Consider the following 16,077-nt stretch of genomic DNA (forward strand, 5'->3'; position numbering starts at 1 on the left):
TCTTTCCAAAGATATGGGTGTGCAGTGTGGAATTCAGGCATCATTAGTCTGATCCTCAGAAAGAAGTCTCTCTGGAGCACTACACTTTTAATAAGAAGGCAGGGCAGAGAGAACATGGAAGCAGCAATGCACGCAGCCTCTGTATCAAAGAGATTAATCACAGAAACAGACACAGCATCGACTGGGAGCAGGGGAGGACGAGACCATGCAGCTTGCCAGGCATGGCCACACGGCACGGGGAGGAGAAATGCAGTGTTTAAGAGCAAGAGTGGGGAAAGATGTCCCCTTTATCTCTCCCCAGCAGTCACTTGCATGGAGGACTGTAAATTAGTTCCAAAACTGCATTTTACAGTGATGACGATCAAGAAAACCAATGCCAGACTTAGGATATTCCTGGGCACATTCTCTATAGACAGATGCTGGTGTGGGATCAGAGTAGGTCTTCCCACTGCACGGGCAATTCTGCCCCATTCCTGGTGGTGGAAAGAGAAATTATTCTTTTTTAAAGAGAAACATGGGATATAAAAAGCCAGCTTGCTGTGCTGGAAGGGCCTTCGTTTCATGGGGTAACCATTAGCATTCATCCAAACCGCAAACAAGTAGAAATAGGTGGTCAAATCACTGCAATTTGATAGGCTTCAGAGTGATTTCCAAGAGGAGGATTAGTGGAAAACGCTGCCTTTAGGACTTGATCCTGAGCAGCTTGCAACAGGATCTCTGAAGCACTTGGCATCAGCACACCCTGCATATTCATTAATGTTTTGGAGTATGATTGTAACAAGTATCAGCAAGTGTATCTAATTTCATGAAAGAAAATTATTGGTTCACAGTGGAATAACATGGTGCTTTTACTCCAGCAGGCATAAAACATGAGTATGAAAACCCTCATATAATCTCCAGCTATTGTCATTCAATGTTTATCATCCAACACAGTTGAATACAATTCTTATCTTTGATGGATGTGGCACACAATAGCTGTTTTCTTGAGTGCATCATAAATATTAATAGTATTCACAGAGCTTCTTAAAATTTGTCATGTCATATTGCTTTCATAGAAACACTCAAAATGCCATTATTTTTGTCCCACCAATAGCAAATTCTCTTTTGGTTTCTTTTTTTCTTTTTTACTCCCAAAACTAAATGGTAGAGTATGTTTAACTGAGCAGAAGAAAGAAGAGATAATGGTTCACGCTGAGCAATTCCAAGACCTAGTTCAGATGCCCAGAATGAGACTGAAAGGGAACAAATGTAATATCCTTTGGAAAACACAGTCCGGTTAAAATTGAAACACTTTGTGAAACTGAGGCGATTTGGCTGGAATTTCGTTTTCACAAGAACACCAAGAAAGAAGGCTGACATTATCAAAATGGCCCTACTCTGTCATGTTCAGAATAGGACATTTTCACTTAAGAAAAAAAGCTTTTTTTCCAAATTAAATATTTGCACATTATTTAATCAAGTTTAATCAAACACCTCAGTTCTACAAGGAAAAAATGTTTTTCCACTGTTAAACAATTTTGATGAATCCAAAATAGCTTTTCTGAATGTCTGTTCACAAAGCATGTTGAAATCTCCTGGTTTTGTTCCGTCAGAGCGAAGCCCATGTGGACATTCCTCATGACATGTGCTCCCCACACATTTCTCTTCCAGTGTATTTCAGAGTCAAAGTCTTCCCCTGGATCAAACTTCATAAAATCTTCCGTGGTTTGTATTTTGGCTGATACGTTTTAAGAAATCTTTTTAAGTTTCATCTTTCTCCATAGAATTTGCCCTCTGGTTGTCAGAACAGCCTTACAAAAAAAAAAAACAAAACCACAAACCCACATTTAATTCCCTACGACAATTAATTTGAAGATGGTAATAATTGCAGAAGATACAACACTCGCTATGGGCATGGGAAATATAATACTACGAAAGAAGAATTTCTTTTTTCTTATTCTGTACTCTCTCCACAGTAGTTAATTTGCTTTGAATTTAAAATCAATCCTTCCAGCATGGGGGTTTTAGGGAAGCTCAAGGCTTCAATTCTGCTCCCGTTCATTAATGTTAAAATTGACACTGAAATCTGTGATCTGGGAGTCATAGATTTTGGTTTTATTTAAAAAAAAAAATCTTGATAATCCCTGAGAAATCTGGGGTGAAGATCTACTCTATACTGAATTTACTTTTAAATATTTTTCCTACGAAATGGTGAATTTTGTGAATGACAAAATAATGTTCTTTGCAGTTCACTTTGCATGTAAAGTAAAACAGAGATGCACTGTATAATTTAAACAGAACTGGAAAGCTAAAGGTCAAAATTATTTCAAGTAAGAAATATGCATTAAGTGCAATGGATAAACATATGGGACATTTTGCACATAAATACATTTTAACCAACCTCTAAAAAATATGTAAATCATCTGAGTTTGCTAGAAAGGACTGATCCTATTCTGGTATTTTTGACACTCCAGGATTAAGTGTTCTGGGGTTTTATAACTGACCCCAGAGAAAGCAAAGAAAAGAGGCTGCTAAAGCTTGACATTTTCTTATTTTAGTTTAAGGTGAAGGTAAGCCTCTTTCTAAGTCTGGGTTAATTTCCATCTTGGTGTGAATGTGCTCCTTGAATTGGTGTCTGAATAGAAGCTACATTGCCATTAGCAAAAATGATTTCTGTAGGAAAAATAAATTCTTCAATGGTTTTTTTTTAAACTCTTTTTGATAGCTGGATTCAACAGTGTTCTATATAGGAACATGGACACTCAAATTCACATTACTTCAGACATCTTTTAACTTGTACTGAATTAAAATGAACGCACAGAAGAGATCTTTTCCCCAAAGATGGGCACAAGAATGATGATGAATGAAAGCCATGGCAGAATCTGAATAATGGAACAGTCCGTAACCTCAGCAGACTCACAAACAAAAGCTACGAAACAAGAGAAGCAGCACCAGGAAACACATGATTTCCAAACTTTAGAATGACCGCTTATTTGTCTAGAAGGTCACACAGGCATCGCTCAGCATGGAGAACCGCTGCAGACCATGGCTGGATGTGGATGTATGTGGACCTGCCTTGAGTTTGTGCCACCACCTCAGCTTGCTTGAGGACTTGCATATGGAGACCACGGCTCTCCAGGCATGTGACAACATTCCCAGCACAACACTCAAGTCCTGTCTCTTATGCAGGGCAGGCAAAGCCAAGTATTTTAGAGAGGGGTTTTTATTTAGTCAAGCATTTTTGGAAAATCTTCCCATAAAAGTATTTTACGTTTTTAATGGAATCTTTAAGCTGTGAAGGCATGCAGCCCTCACTGGGAAAGATATATCGGAATATGACAGTAGTGGACTCTCCCTGAAATGGAGCACGAGGCCATGCCATCTCCTCTGCAAATGAGGATTTGGTGGCATTCATCCCAAACTGTGTTTACCCTCCTGTTCCTCATTGGATATTCGGCAGACAAAGCAAAAAAACCCACAAAACACCACCCTCACCCTGCATTCCTGCTTTTTCTAGAACAAATAAGCAAAGTGTTGCACTCAGCAATTCCCTTTCAGCCTGAGTTATAGAAACGGGCATCTTTAAGGACGATTTTCCGGATGTTCTTGTCAGTAGGTTTGCTAGCAGCAACTGGAGATGATATTATTCAGCCTCCCATTTAAAAGAAACCTCACTGGAGTATATATGGCCATCTGTGGTTCTAAGTGATTCACAGCATTAGTAAACCATTAGTCAACCAACCACTTACATTTTCTGGGAGGAAACAAGATTTCTGAAGACATAGATTAACTACTTGTAGGACATACAAAAATGTTTCAGGCTGAGGGGCTCGGAGCACTGGTGAAATATTGATTGTGGCATTTGGAAAACACTTCAGAATAATAATAGTCTGGGAATTACAATTCTATTACTATACGAGAACGGATCTGTAGCACGTATATCTAAACCACCAGTGCTGCCAGTCACAGACTAAGCCATCAGTTTTCTAGATAAGAAGAGAACACTAGATATTTGTCTATTATTAAACCTATTGTTTCTCAAGCCTTCAGCCTCAGCAGGAGCCTCCTTACAAAAACCAGTTAAAATACATCTCTTCAACGTCTTGTTCTTTACTTTGACTAAGTTCCTGGTTGCCTAGAAACTTATCTCTAAAAGACCTGGATCTTTCTTTTTTATATTTTTTTTTTATTTTTTCCCCAACTGTTAGTTAGATAACAGATTAATCCAATCGCATTTATTTGTGACAGAAACCTGGATGACAGGCTGAAAGCTGGTGAAGTGTTTGTTTCTTGTACCGCAGGAGGCAGACTCCACTGACTACCTTGCTACCAGCAACTTTCCATAACTATGGAAATTGCAGGTTATGTCTATTTATATCAAGAGAGATAATTGTGAGAATTCTATCACCACTGGATAGAACAGGTCTCTCTGTGCTATCCATTTCTATAATTAGCAGGACACACACTTCCACTTCGCAAGATTATTATATCTCAAGATCATTATGTTAAGACAAATCAAGACATCTAGTTTAGATCCAACTTTACAATGTTCTGACAAATCTGCTGGATGCCTAAACCACACCTTCTGAAGCATTAGGCATCAACCAGATTCACAAATCACATTCCACTTCAATGCCATAAACTTGTTTTAAAATAATCACCTGCAGTGTTTATAGATAGTAAGTTTAATATCAGAAGGCAGATTCTTTTCCTGATATTCAGTAACATCACAAAATAGCGAAACCAAAGAGACCTTCAAATGTGGTTGTGCTGCACTTCCTCACCTTGATCTGTTATTCTACTCACCATGATGAAAACGGACCCCCTTTCTGCTTTTTGGGATATTAGTTCCACATGTTAATCTGTACACCAGATGTTGGAAGAAACAATTCTCAGAGACATTTATTGTCAAAAATAAAACAAGACAAGCCTCACCAGAGCAAAGCAGCTGACATTTTCATCTGACACTCAGTGCATGGTGGAACATTGAACAGCCAGGCCCAGATCCTCAGAGGTACGTAGGGGCATGGTTATACCTTGCAAGAAGATGGTGCAGTAATGCTCAAACGAGACGCCTGTGTGCTAACTCCAAATTAGCCATCTCAGTACGGTGTTCAGTCTCATTCATTTTCTATAGGTAAAATTTCTCAACAGTTTTTTATGTTCAAAGCTTATGACAAAAACTTACGTAAAATTAAATATTCCTTCCGTTCTCCTCCAAAGAAACCTCCAGGAGTCAAATATTCTGGCTTCTAAATAGGCTTCAAATTAAGGGAGTAATCCTCCCATCCATGCATTTTTACCTGAATTGAATTGGCTTAAATAGTTATGCACAGCTTTAGGTGATAAAATAGCATTTACATTCTTCAAAGCCACTCATCTGTGCTGTCATTAGTTCTTAATGGTATAAATCCTACTTCTTTTCCAACCAAAACAGTTTCTAGAGATAATAAGCAATAGCATTGCAGGATTTTTTAAAAGTGTTTCAAAAAGTACCTTCAGGAGTGTGAAAAGTGACTTAAAAATCATTCAGAAACAGGTAAAACTGAATAAGAGTGACTTAATTTCCATTTAATTTTCTGTCTCATCAAGCTTGGTTTATTCAGGTCTGATTAATTAATGTCTGTAAAGTGTTCTGAAAATATAAAACACTACATAAATACTAAATAATAATAGAGTACTTCAGGAAAAAATAATTTGTTAATTTGCATGGAGTTTTAGGAATAATTAGCATTTATTAATTTTCCCTATGTAAGCAGGCCTATCCACTCCCTTTTAGCTACCAGAAAATGCTCTAGCAGTCACAGGACAATGCATCTTCACATATTTTATGTGTCACAGCTCACAGAAAATGAATTTAGAGTAACTTGCAAAGTGGTGCTTACAGAGGAACACACACACATAGATGGTTTTCATTCACTTTTAAATCCACTGTCCCTCCTAACAGGAACCTAGCAGCACAGCTTCCAGGGTTAAAACAGTAGCACTCTAAAGGATTTCAGAGGTTGATACTTTTGAGCTTTGTGTTTTCTCAGCCCAAGAACCTGGTGTTTCACTGACCACTTCTAAAGCAGTCTAAAAAAGTAACTAAGAAAGAATCATGTATTTCCCTACATACTTATACCTGGGGATCTTATGACACCTTGTTTCAATACATCTATTTCAATACCTCTACAGCTATACGAGAGGATAATTATGCATATATCCAATTTTCATGTTCAGAAGGGGTGAACTTCCCAATCTAGCCTCATCTACAGACAAAAAAAAACTTCCAGAAACCAAACACAGGCTATTGGTGTAAGCACTTTGGGAGATCAGCTAGTTTATCAAACAAAGGTGAGGTAGGACAGGTATGTGAGGCCCAGAATCTTGTTTGATCATCTCAGCATGAGTCATATCGAATACTAGACAGAATAAACAATCTGTTTCTAAAATGGTGTAAAACACACACAGCAATACCATCTGGGCTCAGATGGTAGGTGAGGCTGGAAACGGTGCCAGTGAGACAATAGGCGCTTTGCGCTCTGGATTGATTTTGAACTGCTGCTCCAGTCACCTGCTAAGAGGTAATGAGGCCACGTTGGGATCAAACAAAAGCTGGGGGTTTGGTTGGTTCTTTTTTGGGGGGAGGTGGGGGCACAGGCTGAAAGATAGAGTCTACACATCTCAAAACATTCTCCAAGTAAAATTGAATGTGTTTTCCCATACGACTTCGGCTGTACACATCCAGACTGAGTCGCTTCCTTTTCCACGCTTTTCTCAGCAGCTGGGAATGATGGAAATGACAGCATAGCTTAACGAGAGCATTCCCCACTATGTTCCTCTGTAACAAGTGCTATAGGACTGAAGCCTCTCAGCAGGCAGCTGATTTACAGGCAGAGCCATAGGAACAGCTCCTCAAAGCAAGCCCACCCTTACGCAGCAGTGGGGTTGTCCCAGCTGTTATCCAAATCAGCTCCTGAGAGAGGTAGAGGCTTCTGGAGGCAATTGTGATCACCCATCCTGACATGCCATGCCAGCAAGGAATGGTCTGCATTCCCACGGCATCCTCTCTGTGCACTTCCCCACTGTGCACAGAGAATACACTGTGCACCCAGAAGTAGAGACGTGACTTTCAGAAGGCAAATCCTCAATTATTAGTCTGTGCTGTTTCCATCTGGAGGTAGTTTCCTTGGAAATCCCAACTGTCTGGCCCTGTGCAGTTGTTGAAACTGGATGTTTCAATTAGAAGGAGCTCAAGGATTTGGGGAGAACTGTCAGATGATGCAGAAAGTGGGTTGTCTTTCAATATCAAATTTTGGTTTATATTCTCTCATTAGTGCAAATGTTTTATTTATTTACATATTTTGTATGCACTGAACTTGGAAACATAGAGCACTGAGATTTATTATATGGAGGAACATTCAAATTAAAATGGATAGTTTGGGAGGAATTCCCAACATTCCAAGATTGCATTTTAGTCCTGTTCCAAAAAATATACAAAATCCCCCCAAGAAACCCACAGTATTTCTACAGTTACCATAGAGAAGGAAGAACAGGTCGTTTTGATGCACTAAATATTTCTACTTCTCTCCCAAGCTAACAAGTCTCCAGTTACTTCCTAATGTCCCTATCAAGACTTAAAATTCTTTGTTCCTTTTCAGTCACACTCTATAGGCATTGCAGTTCATCGTTATGTTCTTTCAACAAGTTATGTCGGATAATTTCATCCCAGGAGCGGGCTAAGAGCAGGCACAGAGCACAGCTCATGGGTGCTACCCTGGCCAGGATTTCACCTGTAGACTCTCCCTGGCCCTGCTTCCTTCTGTGCATCTCAAAACAGTGCTTATTAATGCACTGCTGATTTGATAGCAGGAAGAATCTGCAATATCAATTCATTGTCTGCTAATAAGGACCTGTTTTTTGCTAAATAATGTGCAAAAAACAGCTGTATCCTCACTTAGAAAAAGCCAAAAGCAAAAAAAAAAAAAAAAAAAAAAAGCCTTTCAAGCTTGCTACCAAATGTAAATGTTAAGAACATGAGATTTGATGTTAAGGGCTTCATAAATTCACTAAAGCAAAAAATCATCTCTTTTCATCAGGCTATTATTCAAATGTTACCATGCAGTCTATCATATCTTTATCTACAAAAAAAAAAAAAAGCAAGCTAGTAATGAGAAAAATATCCCCACCACTATCTCTAGAGTCACCACAATGCAATGACAGAACAAATTATCTGTGGACTCTTTCAATTTTCTCCTGTTTGTTTAAGAAAGTAGCATAGAAAACAAAGATAAACTCATGAGCAACTGCAGCAACAAACCAGCAATATTCCAAATCATAATGGAAGAGGTTGTCTTTATAGTAAAAGAACCAAAGTGGCCTACAGAAAGAGATCAACACCTTAAAGTTCATTTTTGTTTTGCAGGATTTCACAGCTAATTTCTCCTTCAGTAAGCTCTTACTGAATTCACCTCAGTCTTCTTACTGGAAAGACATTTTTCCTCTTCATGACACTGAGCTGCACCTCATGCAAATGCTGGTGTCATTACCACTGAACCACCATGAGGTTTTGGTAATCCCATCAAAGCATTCACTCCTGCAAATCAAGGACTAAATGTTTTGCTCAAACCTTAAACTCTCCAAGGAACTCTATGTTTTCATCTATAAATATTCAATGTTTACAATGAAAGAGTGGATACACTGAAAAGGAACAGCAAGTAATTTACGTTCAGTGCAATGGCAAAGGCATGGAGACACACGGGTTTCTGGACCCTTTTGTGGTGCTCTTCTGAGGGACCACGATCCAGAAGATGACAAAACTCTCCTTTGCAGGTACCACTTGCACTAAGAGGGAGAGTGCCTTACCAACGAGCCAGGAAAATCTTGAAGACAACTGAACATCAAAACGCATTTATTTCAGTGAGGAACTCTGGGCCTCGGGAATCTGTTTCTCTGAACAATACAGGATGATGCAGAGAGCTATTATTTTTTTGCTCCTAACTGGGCAATACAGTGCCAGAACCTGCACCAGTTAGTGACTGTTAAATGAAGCAGCACTGCAACTGGCAAACATAAGGGAAAGAAAAGCAAATACTAGCTATTGTTCTGCCATTGCTGTCATCAATTCTCCTATCAGCCTTTGGCCAAACCAGTCCAGGATGCTCACATGCAACAGCAAAGTAAAAGCCCACATGAGACCCCACATTTAAAGACTAAGGTCATAAATTCACAAAAGAAGCTTTTTCCTTTTCTCCATGGTTATTTTACAATGACAGTGTCAGAGATTAGATTAGCTCCACTATGAGTTCGGGTTCATCCTCATATTTTGTCCAAGGACATTCAGAGACAGTTGAAGTGGCCAACACCCACCATAATTGCAAAGAGATTAAGTGAAATCCTGGCAAAACCCTGGCAGAGATGGTAGCAAAGCCCTGATCCAACATTCACAATGTGCCTTTGGGTTGGATTCGCTTTGCTTTTCTCTCTGTGGTGCTCCACATGGCACAAACTCCATGCTATCTGTTTGAAACCGGCAATGCTATGTGCAAGGCTGTTCATGAGCCACATTCTGTCACTGTTATATCTGACTGACCATTACTACTTGATAATATTCCATTCACACAACTAGAGTTTTGTTTCTCAAAAAAAAAAGCACAAGAAGAAAATTCTCTATTGACTTTTCTGCATATAATTCCTCCTCTATCACTGGGCTGACAGTAAGGGTAGCCTTTGGCAGTAGGAGCTGGAAATTAAAATTACTTAGGATCTTATTTATCTTTACAAGCATCTTTTCTTGTTTTTGTCCTAGTAGGAGAAGCTAGTGGCCAACCAGAGGAAAACACCAATATTTTTTGGTTATATGACATAAGAGAAAGCAAACCAGCACAGACCAATTTGGAAAGGAAGGACAAATGTTCATAAGAAGTAAACAAAAATTACCAGAGTATTTCTCAGGGAACTGGTGCAACATTCAGGCTCTCTGGCTGTTGCTCTTGTTTTACACCAGAATATCCCCCCTGAAACCACTCGTGCAAACTTAAAGCTCTAGTACTCAACAAGTCCATCAGGCTCAAAAGTAGACCAAAGGTCCCTCCTCGAAAAGGTGCGTTTGATTTTAGAAAGAGATATTTGCATTTTTTAAATAAACTATCAGCTTCGAGCTTTCTGCACACGTACACCTTAAACCTTGCCTGGAAAATACGGCCGACACCTACATCTTCAGAAAGTATTTTGTCCTTTCTCTATAACTCAAAATGGACCTTTTACTAAATTGACACTTTGCAGCTCACTAGATTGTGTGGCTCTTTGGGGAAAAGCAAAGCAGAGAACAGTCCAGTTGTTTGGTTTAGCAATGCAGTTTCCCACACATGCATGCTAATTTATTTCATTGAAAATGTCCCAACTAATTGCAACATTTACCCTTAGAGCACATGCATGGCAGTCGCATTAATACACCAGAAGACAATGGCTCCAAAGGAGCTATTACCATGTACCAGGCCAATAATCCACAAACAGTAAAGGATTTTCACAAAAGACTCAAATGGTATCCAAGGAGCCATTATGGCATATCAGGTAAATAAAATATTATTGAAATGTATTTTTTGCATTTAAATCACTTGCAGCAGGTGCATAGGAAGTAGCGTATAATAAAATGGCTCACGTTCCCTTGAATACTAACGAGAATCAACGGAAACATTTAGCAAAAAGAAGCAGCAGCAAGTTCTTACCATCGCAAGAGGAACAATTCCCACAAACATTGTCCGGCTGACAAAGATCTCGGAGACCATCAGTTCGCTCACGGAGTCATCTCGAGGGTATTCCACCTGCCAGGTAATTTGCTGGGCCCCTGTCAGGCTGCTAGTGTTGTCAATCTCAAAGTCCATCTGCAGGATCTCGTAGGAGGTCATGTTTGCTCTGGAAAAAAAAAAAAAAACAAACCACAAAATTGCCCACAACATCAGTAGGATGTTAATAACAATATATTTTGATTTCTCTTTTCTATTCAACAGAAGATTTAGCGTTGAATTCAAAATGCAGACTTAAAGACACTGACAGAAATCTAAATCAAACTACATGCTGGGCAACGTCTACACGTTATAGATAAGGTGACACTGTGTCTTTTAGTTTGCTGAAATGGAGACATTTTCCCATTAAACTCAGGCATTCATTCTCCATAATCACAATGAATTTACAGAATAAACCCTAAACCCTGGGAACTGCATTGCACAGATGTTGCTAAATTATTTAATATAGCATTATTATAATTTTTTTTTTCTGCAAATACTGATGCTCAAAAACAACAGAATACTTGGCCATTCCTCGCACTGGATCAGAAATGAGCTCTTTGGGGGAGAGTGAGGGGGAAGTCTTTCAAACTCAAACTTGTCCTTATCTCAGTGAAAAAAGGGATTTGCAGAAATTATACATGACAAAAAATGGGGGGTAGAGTATTCTTATTTTCAATTCATGAAAACATTCTTCTTGTCATTGGTGCAGACTTGCAATTCTATGGCGATCATTATATATTTCTCATGTGGAAATAAAAGTTTAAAGGTAAAGAAATGAATGCAAATGCATAGCATTCAGAACTGTATTTAAAAATTACTTCTGCTCCTTTTGTTAACAACAATGCTTAGCACTCTCCTCTCCTCCAACACTATGTAAATATTAATAATTAATCCTCGGGTTAGAAAGACAGATCTTATCTTCATGTTACACAAAACAAAACAGACACCAAGATTTAACCAGCAGCAGGGACCTATGTAGAAAACAGACCTTTGCTCAACCAGCACTTCCGAAAAAATCAAGGTACTTTACAAAGCAGCACAGGAGTTCCTGCCCCAGTTTCCCAGACAGACGGCTGCAGCGTGGAGACCTGATACACCTACAAGCCACGGAGGCGAGACAGAAAGGCAGAGAACCTGACTGCACACCCAACTGCTGAATCACCTTCCCTTGAAGAGACAACCGACGTTATCAGTATGACTGAGCTTTTGGGGATCTGCTCTAAAAATAAGTTAAAATCTGAATTTGGGGCATGTTAGGCCATTCCATAACACCTTGAATGTGCTCTTACTGCAAGCATGAGATAGTTTGTTCCTGATCCAGGGATGCATCCTGCGCACCCAGGCAACCCTCAGGAATGACACTCGCTCTCTAATTTTACCGTTTATCCTGTCCCGTGGTACGTTATTTGTGCGCCCTCACCTAAAGCAGCGACTGCAAGAGCTGTGTTCATAGAATTTTAGCCTGCTGCTACAAAGAACAGAAACTTAAAACATCCTTTTCCTCTTCCCAACTGCACAGAGGCAGAATCTGATTTTGCCATATGTTTTTGAAGGCGCATTGTAAAGGAAAAAAATCTGAACAGGAATTATTGATTTTCATGTTTTCTTTCTGACAACAAACAACACAAACATATGCTCCAATGCCTGGAGGATAAATATTTTCCATGCTGACAGAAGATAATATCCATCTCCAGGCAAAACTAGAAGCTATCAAGGCATCTTTTGGGTGGCCAACCAGATAATCAGCAGAAACCTTTTAAGACATATATTATTAGACAATACTAGGGACGTAATAAAACCATTTCTGTTAAAAACATAACTGCTGTGAGCATCACAATGGGGTACTCAACTTCATAGTTTTCTGCACATTACTTCTGGCAGTTTGTTTTATCTAAATTACATAAAATTAATTTGCTCACAACACAGAAATAAAATTTAGAGATGAGCTTACACACTAACTATGGATCTAGACATTGGGCCTGTCAAAGCATGTTTAGATTTGCAATTTAAGTTCAATCTGTTCAAGTCAATAGTTGCCACTCACAAAAACATCCATGAGTGGTTTCCAATTCAGAACAATACCACTAATGGAGGGGTTTGCTTTAGATTCATCACTTAAATAATATGTCAGGTTAATTTACACTGATAAATCCATTCCACATGTCCCACTGATTAGCACTTCTTCGAGCTCGGTCCATCATGCCTTCAACAATTCCTTTTCTGTTTTTCTTTTTACACATCCAAAAAGTAACCATAATAGCGGGGTTATATTTTTAAGACAGAGTGAGACTCAGATCTTCCTAAGAAAAGCATGCGTGTATCTTGCCTATATAGCAAGTTGAAGTAATTGCCAGGGAGCAAAATGACTCTTGTGCCTGCAAATACACAAAGACCTTCACTGCACCCTTCTCACAGCTGTACAGCTATAAAAACCACAAGTTTCATTTAAAGGCAGGCATGGTTGTACATTGCTGGGTTAGAAATGAGTCTCTGTGCATCTAGAAAAGAGCAGCAACTCACCTACATAGACCTTCCTCAGATCTAACTAATATTAGTATGAACTAAAGCAAAGCTGACTTCCCAGGTCTCCCAGGACTTCCTAGGTCCTGGCTCCAAAGAGAATCCTTATCAGCACCTGGAAAAACAACACGGCTTGTCAAATGTCTTCTGCCCTGTCTCAGAAGCACATCATGTAGCATGTCATATTCATAGTGATTAAAGAAGGATCCACTTCTTTTCATTTGTGCTTTTGCTGAAAGAGATGGACTTACTGTATCTAACCATCTTTCACTTACAGTTTCTCCACTGAGCGTATAGCTTTAGCAAACCAGTATTCAACTTTCTAGACTCCTTATTCACCAGCAGGTTTCCCGTTACCTTTGGAACAGCAGGTCAACGAATCCTCTCTAAAATTATGGTCTCCTTTTTTTCCTCTTTAGGACAAAGATTCAGCCTTCAAGCAATGCCAAGAGTTACAGTATCTGGGACACAGAGTACCCCACGAACTAATCCACTCTCTTTGTTCTAAGTCTCTTCCCAGGTTGCAACGATAACGAACCAATGACAAAACCTGAAAAGTGACTTTCTTGCTCAGACTACTGTCCTCCTACTGGCCACTGCACCTCTTATCCTACGGAGGCTTCTTTCCTAGCAGGAAGCTTGGTGCTATACTCGTAATTCTTGCAATTTATTAACCATCCTCTATAATACCGTGTGGGAGACCACTGCCTTTTTCCACTCGAATTGATAAAGGTTGCTAAAGTAAAACCAGACATAAATTAAACCATAATCAAGACCTTAAGGGTTAGCATTTACTTATGTCAGCTCCATTAGCTGATAAATCTACATCACAATACCTGTATCTAAATTTCTCTTCTGGCCATACAGCATTACACTGTAACCCTTTTTAGAAGGAGTCAATCCACCCTGCCATGGCGAATCTTCAGCTTTTAGTCTGATTTGTAGCTGGTGGCCAAAATGTTGGTCTTTGTAGTCACTGTCGATCTGCAACTGCCTGGTGAAGACAAAACGCTACCAGTGGGAAAATCCACTAACAGAGAAGACAACAACTGTAACTCATGCTGTTATCAGGCATTAAATCCTGCTAAACCAAACTTTATCCGATAAAGATTTTTCAGGTTTTTCTTGAGACTTATTGAATTTTTCTCTTAAATAAGTTTGCACTATTGGGAAGAGTCTGATGGAATCCAAGGTCTATAAATCACTTCTCCTTTCCACATCTTTCTTCTCTTTTTAGTTAAATATTTCTATTGTCCAATGAAGTCTTTTCCTGGTTCAGAAGGATTTTGCCAAACCCTAGTTTAGAGGAGCAATAAAAAATAAAAAGTCAAAATTACTTTTATAAAAAAAGATTATTTCCTGCAAGCACAAGGAAAAGACCTTATAATTTTAGGCAGCTGGCATGCTTGCTAATAAGTCCATTTCTATGGAAATGAGTTCATAACTATTAATTTTGCCTGCTCCTGATCTATTCTTGATGAGCCTTTCAAATTTAGAAAAGCGCTTCATGATTCTCTCAATTTGGTAATTACTAACTCCCTTTGATGAATCCAGCCCAGTGTTTCAGACATGAGACATTCATTACACATTTTTCTCTCTGGTGAGAGGAGAAAAAGAAAACATGGGCTTGGATTTATTTCCTCTTTCAGACTCCAGTAAGTAGGCCCTCTTCTTCGAGTTGCAATTTATAATCCTATTTGTGAACGAGCACAATACTGCCTCTGCTAGCTACTAGAAGAAGCCCCAAAACCTTGAGATTTCTGCACAATTTCCCGTTGTCTGGCTTCATATGTATTTAACACATTGAAACCAGGTCCCAGACAGCCCAGTCGAGCTTTCTAACATACACACTCTTCATTCTGTACACAGCAGTTAGTAGGCATGGTTGTGATCCATGCATACTGAGTTTTAGCACAGAATGGTAAATCTACGCCAAATAAAGCCAACTGTAGCTCCAGCCAGCTCCAGAATAAGAAGAGTGAATCGGGACAGGAAAATGTTGCTAAGTCCCAGAACTGGACTCATGTCCTGCAATGGACATATCCAGACAGGTGGCTGTAGGCACACAGAGCCCAACTGTCTCGCTCGGCTCGTGAAGTTGAACCTGAAGTATTCCCTCTAGATATACATCAAGCCATAAAGGAATGAGCACTCCACCCAGTTAAAGCCACTCTCCCAGCAGAACAAACCACAGGCTGCACAAACCACTATAACAATAAGGCCTGGGTGTCAAGTGCTCCTAAGCACCTTGGAGAACTCTTGCATTATTGCATTCCGATGCTTTGGGAAGACTCACACTGCCATTGGAGGGCTAGCTATCATGTTACCTTGTTACATATATTCTGTTTAATTTTCCTCCTGAATCTGCTAGTGTATGCAAACGGTAGGAAAAATATTTATATTTTAAATCTGAATCTAAAAGAAATCCAATATCAGATTTTGTTTCTCTACAGTTATTACCTTATTAAGTATTTATATGGAACCACGTAGGCTTTTTTTCACAAAATAATAAATTACTGTGAAGGTCAATCACAGCTCTAATGTTAGAGGTTTTAATAAGTACTACAAAATCACCTGGCATTGAAATATCACTGAATTTAATTTATTCCTGATTTTTGTCTAAGCCAGACATTGAATTATTGAATTAAGTAGTGGAATGATACACAGTGATTGATGTTACAATGGCAGTGGCAGTCTAAATTGTTAGTAGTTACCTTAAATAAACAAATGCCTATTATTAGCCATTAAGAAGGATTTACATTGCTAACCAAACTGAAGAGCCTGCCCGACATATTTTTGGAGAGAATGA

General features: G+C 39.1%; 1 protein-coding gene across 2 annotated transcripts in view; it reads right to left on the bottom strand.

The window, feature by feature from the left end:
• The window catches only part of TMEM132B (transmembrane protein 132B), a 247,000-nt gene that overhangs the window by 62,518 nt on the left and 168,405 nt on the right, over positions 1–16,077 (bottom strand). For both annotated transcript variants that reach the window (XM_086623473.1, XM_086623474.1), the window contains exon 4: positions 10,689–10,875. In XM_086623473.1, coding sequence (XP_086479599.1) covers positions 10,689–10,875 — 187 coding nt within the window. The remainder of the gene's footprint in view (positions 1–10,688; positions 10,876–16,077) is intronic.

The sequence above is a fragment of the Tauraco erythrolophus genome, chromosome 19, assembly GCF_009769465.1.
Source record: "Tauraco erythrolophus isolate bTauEry1 chromosome 19, bTauEry1.pri, whole genome shotgun sequence".
Taxonomy (NCBI): domain Eukaryota; kingdom Metazoa; phylum Chordata; class Aves; order Musophagiformes; family Musophagidae; genus Tauraco; species Tauraco erythrolophus.